Genomic DNA, 7,500 nt, shown 5'->3' with positions numbered 1-7,500 from the left:
TGGCTAGAGACGGCTATTAGGTTAGTCACTTGTCCCATCGGCTTTCGTTAGACATAAAACGAATCTAGTTTCTACATGACGTGTTCCCCCTCGAGGAATAAACCATTTTGCATTAAAACTAAAAAATGTGAAAAACACCGGGGGTATTAAGTATATTAATTAGAGGAATAAAAAATAACCGCAATAATAATAATAATAATAATAATAATAATAATAATAATAATAATAATAATAATAATAATAATAATAATAATAATAATAACAACAACAACGCCGGAAATATGATGAAAGCCATAAACACATGGACAGTACCAGCAATCAGACAGCGCAGGAGTAGTGGAGTGGACGAAGGCTGACCTCCGCAGCATAGACCAGAAAACTAGGAAACACATGACAATACACAAGCACTACACCCAAGAGCAAATACAAACAGACTATACATAACACAAAATAAAGAACATGGAGAACAGGGCACTGGGGCATTATCTGAAAACCAGTGAAGACGAGTGGCTAAGGAGTGCATGGGAAGGACTGATAAAAGTAGACGAAGACCTAGAAATATACAGACAGGAGAATGAGAAACAGGACAGAGGAATGACACAGCAAACCAATGCACGGAATATATGACAGACTAAAGAACTGGCCAGTGATAAAACATGGCAATGGCTACAGAGGGAAGAATTCAAGAAGGAAACAGACAGAACGCTGACAGCTGCAGAACAGGCCTTAAGAACCAGATATGTCCAAAGAACGATAGATAAGAATAACACCTCATCCATATGCAATAAGCGTAATATGAAAAACGAGAGTACAAACCACATAGCAAGCGAATTTCTAGCACTTGCACACAACCAGTACAAAAAGAGGCACGATTCAGTAGCAAAAGCCCTCCACTGGAGCCTGTGCAAGAAACGCCAGCTACCTTGCAGTAATAATTGGCAAAAACACCAAGCTGAAGTATTGACAGAAAACGATCAGGCAAAGAACCTCTGGGACTATGGCACGGCTATCTGGACCGTGGACTATGGTATCAGAACAGATAGGGTGATACGTGCCAATAGACCAGACGTGACGTTGATTGACAAAACCAAGAAGAAAGTATCACCCATCAAAGAGAGAGTGAAGACTGATAAGTATCAAGACCTGAAAATTTGGGATATGCTAGTGGAAATTGTTTTACCCATAGTCATAGGGACACTAGGCACGATCCCAAGATCCCTGAAAAGGAACCTGGAAAAACTAGATGCCGAAGTAGCTCCAGGACTCGCGCAGGAGTGTGCGCTCCTAGAAACAGCGAACACAGTGAGAAAAGTGATTTGACCCCTAAGGAGGCAGGATGCAACCCGGAACCCCACACTATAAAAACCACCCAATCGAATAGGATAACTTTGAGACAGAAAATAATAGAAAAAAAAATAGTACTAATACTAATAATAATAATAATAAAGGAGAAAAGAAATAAAAAAGAATACACTAATAATAATAATAATAATAATAATAATAATAATAATAATAATAATAATAATAATAATAAGAATAATATTAATATTATTATTATTATTATTATTATTATTATTATTATTATTTTTCCCTCTACGAGATCGATGTCCACCTACATATTTAAAACTTACTACACGCCTGAAAAACCCTCAACTGCTATCTTATGCTCTTGCGTGACAACCGCTTACCACGAACCAACGTACTCAGAGCTAGAAAGGAGGTATAATATAAAATCAATTCTATTCTGGCATATGACATATAGATATGAAACATCCCTCATTTTGATCTTTAATATGTATTCAATATCCACCACTGGGGCCTAGCGACAGTTCTCATTAAATGTCATCAACCACGAATCAAAGGGTTTGGCTGGAAGCTGCTTGGGATGGACACCGGTACGAAGTATAAAGATGCTTAAATACATAAGTCATGTAATGAGCAATTTGATATTGGGTAAATGAGTAATAGATTTTCGGTCACTTTAAAACACTGTGCTGTTGCTGAACTTTTGCAGTAAATTAGGTGCCCGATAGTTTGGTAGAGTATCATGGGTTGTCAATATTTTGGAGAACATCACTGGGCTAAAAATCCTTATCGCAAAAGACGATGAATACATGTATGTATTTATGTATGTATATGTATGTATATATATATTACGTATAGATATGTATAAATATATAAATATATAAAATATGTATGTATATATATATATATATATATATATATATATATTATATATATATAATATATATAGTAGTAGGTAAAGCTTCACTGACGTTCCTGGGTTTAAAAGGATCCATAGGTTCGCGCCCTGGTCCAGGCAAATCTATTATCGAGAAAAAATTCCCCTTCGGTTAAGCATATATGAAAATATATTAATTCCGAGGTAGAGCGAATTAGATATTAAAGGACATTGTAGCCCGATATATGTATATGAATCACGGAAATGTGATATGACATATATATATATATATATATATATATATATATACTATATATATATATATATATATATATATATATATGTAGTAAATAAATATATTCACACATGTATACATATCACACATATCCACAGGTGAAAAATAAGAGACAGGGTGTGGGTCCTGACCGGTTTCAGCTTTATTTTCAAGCCATTGACAAAGGACTGATACATAGTATTAGAAGTCACAAGTATATCTATAGAGAGACAGTACTGACGAACATACACACAACCGTGTGTATATATATATATACACACACATACATATAGCATATATATATATATATATATATATATATATATATATATATATATATTCTTGATTAAAATCAATATCAAATCAGCTCTAAAATTTCAGCTTCTACTGTTTCAGCAACATGGCTGAAGAGTTAGTCTCATTATCTGGGCGAAGGAAACTGTACAAGAATGTACAGTTTCCTTTGCAAATGTAAGAGTTGAAAACTCTTCATATTTACACGAACAGCTGTATGACGGCTAAGGGAAAAAAAAACATGTTCAAAGCATAGAAATTAAATTGTTAGTCGTTTAAAAATATAAAATTTAATTCGGCCATTATTTATCCAGTCATAAAAACACAAATTTACCCAAAAATAGCGTCAGAAACTATTAAAAGATTTACATTGAAATTCCTTTTCTAAAAAATCGCCATGTATACCTGAGATATGAGGTAATATTCGGAGTCCTTGGTTTACCTGTAATCCTTCGCAGTACTTTACGAAAATTTAACTTCACATACAACATAAAGTACACCAGAAACCAGTTACTATGTGGGCACCTTTCAGAAGTTCACTTAAAAAGAGTTTCCTTTATATGCTGGTATAACTACCATCTACATATGCAGCAGGCTTACTTTCCTACAATGTATAATATTATGCAAAACGCTTATCTCTCAACGTGTATGCATTTTTACAAAGAAGCCAAGGCGATGGCCAACACAAAGCTCATATGTGATTTAAAAAATACTAAGAATCTTGGCTAAACAGACAGACAAAAGTACGCCAAGAAATCTCCTTCAGGAAACAGAGGAAGAGTTGAGATTTTCGAAGCTCAGAATCATCAAGGCAATGCTCCCATTAAGTTTTACTTTAAAATAGAATAACGGAACAATTTCTCCACTTTCATTCAAGATTTGCTTGTTCGCCGAATGGATCGTCGAGAATGTTTGTCTTTAATTTCGTCTTCCCGCCGCTCCCGAAATGAGACCCAGGAACCATGGATAACACCCCCTCGCCCTCACCCCGCAACATTTTTTTTTCTCTTTTTAATGCTGGGTTAATTAATTTTTGCGGCCGTCTTAAAATCCACGACAACATTCACCCCACGACAAAGATTCGTCCAAAGTCGTCCACAGACTTTCAGCTTGACGGGAAATAATGGACGAATTTTTCTTTGTTTTTACCGCCACTTACGAGAGAGATAAAGAACTGACGATTTAGTTTTTTTTAATGCCACTGAGAGAGAGAGAGAGAGAGACAAAGAATTAACGATCTGTGTTTATAATGCTAGTGTGAGATAGATGACGAATTGACAAATTCGTTGTGTTTTCTGATGCCATTTGTTTTGAGCGAGATGAAGAGCCGACAAAAAATCTTTTGTTTTTAATACCACTTATGCGAGCGAGATAAATAACTAGCGAATTCGTCCCGTGTTTTTAAAGTACGTGAGCGAGAAAAAGAACGGACGAATTCGTTCTGTGTTTTTAAGTCACATGAGCGAGATAAAGAGTGGACGAATTCGTTCTGTCTTTAATTCCACTTACGTGAGCGAGACAAAAATTTGACAAACTCGTTCTGTGTTTTTAATGCCATTTACATGATAGGAGTGTCTGTAAAAAAGAAAAAAAAAACACCCACCACGTACCTGACAGCTTAATCAATATACGAAATGCGTAATAAGGCATGTCTATCGCTCGCTTCCTTCATGGTTAAACCACACCCTTATTTTTTCTTTCTCTCTTCTTTCGTGTTTTCTCCGGGCCTGGTCTGTTAACCTTTGCATTAAAAAAAGTAAGATGGAGTTAATTGTCAGGGTAATATTATCAGTTGAGCTAAGCCATTTATTATTATTGGAATGGTCTTTTAAAATACATATAATGGGAAAATTATGAATTTCTTGGTTTACTGGTGGAAAATTAAGACAAACACCATCAATGATAGATGAACATGAGAATATCAAGTAAAAAAAAATTTTTTTTGTGGGGTGCCTATTTGGTAGAGGCGTAAGAATTTTCCTGCGTAGAAATGATTTCGTAGATTTGCAAAGCCAAATCAGGAGACTAATAGCTTGAAAACTCAATAGTCAATCGTGGAACTATTGATACGCGCAAATATAGGTCGTATGCTGTGGCCTTGTGACTGTCATGCAGCCTACCATAATAAATTTCTCACCCATCTTTTGCTGATACGATTGATTACCTTGTCTTAAATCTGGATCTATACTAGGAAGAGAGACCCACTTTAAATTTAGATAAAGAAAACTTACGCTTCTTCTTTTTTACGCAATGTTCATAGGCGATAAAATGCAAATACTGGAGATCCGGAACTAGACTCTTTCAAGGTTCCATCACAGCATATTGCATTCTAGCTACTCTCTTGCTTAGATTAAACTGGTTTTATATACAAATTCGTCTCTCTGCAAAAAATAGTCTGCCGCACGAAAGACTTAACCAAGACCGTTTTTAAAGTTCAAAATATCCGAAGGACTGAGCTTTCTAAATTCCACATCAGTTACGTGAACGGTTCGTATCAACTGAAAATACACACACGTGTATATATATATATATATATATATATATATATATATATATATATATATATATATTATATATGTGTGTGTGTGTATATATATATATATATACATATATATATTATATATATACATATAATTATATATTAATTTCCACTACTCAACTAATATTTTTCTGTACCGAGTCACGAAACAAAACCTCAATAACAGCCCCCAATCACCTTAATGCGGGCTATCATTAACATCACTGAAAAGTAATGCCTTGACATAATTTAAGAAAACATAGGTTTCTGGATGACAAATACACCACTGGGGAACTTAATCAAAAGCAAATACAAACTTCAATCAAATCAAAGCAAGATAATATATACACTTACTCATACGCACATTCACACATTGCTTTACGAAGGTGCTAGAAGGTGCTAGTCAGTGAAGAGCACACCAGCACAACCAAAACTAGCACCAGCAATATTATAACCTTGAGTCGAACGAGAAATCTATAAATACTCGAGGCGAAAAAAAAACTCTCTTACGTGAGGGAACACTGGCTGTAATCAAATAATAAAGTGTTATCGAATGGTCATCGAGTAGTCTGCCGAGTGGCCTATTGTCGGCTAGAGGAGGCGTTCTTGATTAGCTGGTCCTTCGAAGCTTCAGTTTAGGCAGAAGTGTCAGACGATTCCTAAACGCCGTTAAGCTCTGCCATTGTCTTGCCAAATAAGTTCGAGAGAGCTTTGTTTGTTTATTGCTAGGTTTATCTGCCCGTATGGTAACTCAGAATGCTATGGAATATAAAAGTTAGGCCAAAGGCTAAGCGTTGGAACCTACGAGGTCATTCAGCGCTGGAAGGGAAACTAACGGTAAAAAGGTTTGAACGGTGTATCAGGAGGAAAACGTCACAGTTGCACTATGAAAAAACCGTTTGGAGAGGGTGAAACGTAAGATGGATAAAAGAGAATATGAACGGAGGTACAGTTAAAGGAGTGAAAGGGGTTGGGGTTAGGGGCCGAAGGGACGCTGCAAAAATGATCAATACCTATAGTGCAGACTGACGACACTAACCGCCTACGTTGGCTATTCATAAGTTACTGATGCGTTTCAGTGAATGTTGTTACTGTAGATAATCGAGCCTTATGCCAGCAAAGGCTCTTGCTTTTCCGGCTAGGCTATGGACAGAGGAAAGGTACATCAATTTTTAAGATGAACCCGGATGCTAATTAGGATCCATGAGTTGTTATTATTATTAAAAACTGTGACATAGACTATTTCTTTTCTCCATTTCTTAAGAGAATATGTATGATTAGGTACGTTTAAAGTGAGTGAGCGAGTATGAATACTTATCTAGTTTAATTCTAATTTCTAGTTTATGGTTGCTACGTCTTATTCAATCGTTATAGCTCCTGCTAATCACTGGCCTTGTCAACAGGTTCAATTCCACGCGTGGTTTACTGAATTGATAAAGGAAGTGGATTAGTCGCCTCGCAACGGGACCTACAGTTCATTGTGGAATCCGAACCACATTATATCGAGAAATTAATTTCTATCACCAGAAATAAATTCCTCTGATTCCGCGTCGGCAGAGCCGAGAATCCAACTTCGGACCACCGGTTTGGTAGTCGAACGCGGAAACCACTCGTCCAACGGAGGACTAGTGGATTAGTAAAATCAAATAATTATGCATTATAATAATGATAGTAGCAAATAGCGATTTCCAATAATTACAAAGTGCGAATGAACTATGCCAGCAGATGATAAAGTAAGACCGTGAAGTAGCAAGCGGTCATTAGGGATACATGCAGAACAGATTCGATCATTACTTTTTGCCACATGACTGAAGATTGAGTGATTTTACTCACTCATAATACCTATTCATTGAAGATTGAGTTAATGAATGAACTTATAAAATAAATTCATCAATGTTATAAAATAATTTCATCAATGAACTAATTAAAATAATTAACGAACTTAGAAATTAAATAGTAAAAGACGGCCTTTTCATTTTTACGTTCGTAAAGAAAGCAAAGCAAATGTAATACATCCAGTACCAAAGCTGAATAAAAAAAAAAAAAAACTCCAAAACAAAGATCTTGAATTTAATCATTCCTTACTGCCGGGGTGAACGCACAGAGGATAACCCAGGGCATATAAGGTTGCTAATGCCTTCCATTTGCATATCTTGCGAGTTAATTGCCGCTTCAGAGGCACAAGAGCTGAAAGCCGAAACAATTTCAGAGCATCATTCCTTCAAAAGGCCA

At 35.9% G+C, this 7,500-nt stretch overlaps 1 protein-coding gene across 1 annotated transcript; it reads left to right on the top strand.

Annotated features, from left to right (window-relative positions):
- The first annotated feature begins 795 nt into the window (after window positions 1-795).
- On the top strand, window positions 796-1,320 carry LOC135224752 (uncharacterized). The gene has a single exon (XM_064264078.1). It carries the CDS (start codon window positions 796-798, stop codon window positions 1,318-1,320), a length of 525 nt encoding a protein of 174 aa, XP_064120148.1.
- The last annotated feature ends 6,180 nt before the right edge of the window (window positions 1,321-7,500 follow it).

Source organism: Macrobrachium nipponense, chromosome 12 (assembly GCF_015104395.2).
Source record: "Macrobrachium nipponense isolate FS-2020 chromosome 12, ASM1510439v2, whole genome shotgun sequence".
NCBI lineage: Eukaryota > Metazoa > Arthropoda > Malacostraca > Decapoda > Palaemonidae > Macrobrachium > Macrobrachium nipponense.
This window is presented reverse-complemented; position numbering and strand designations above follow the sequence as displayed.

Excerpts from the sequence above, each read along its gene's own strand:
- LOC135224752 (XM_064264078.1), top strand. The coding sequence starts at position 796 with ATGAAAAACGAGAGTACAAACCACATAGCAAGCGAATTTCTAGCACTT.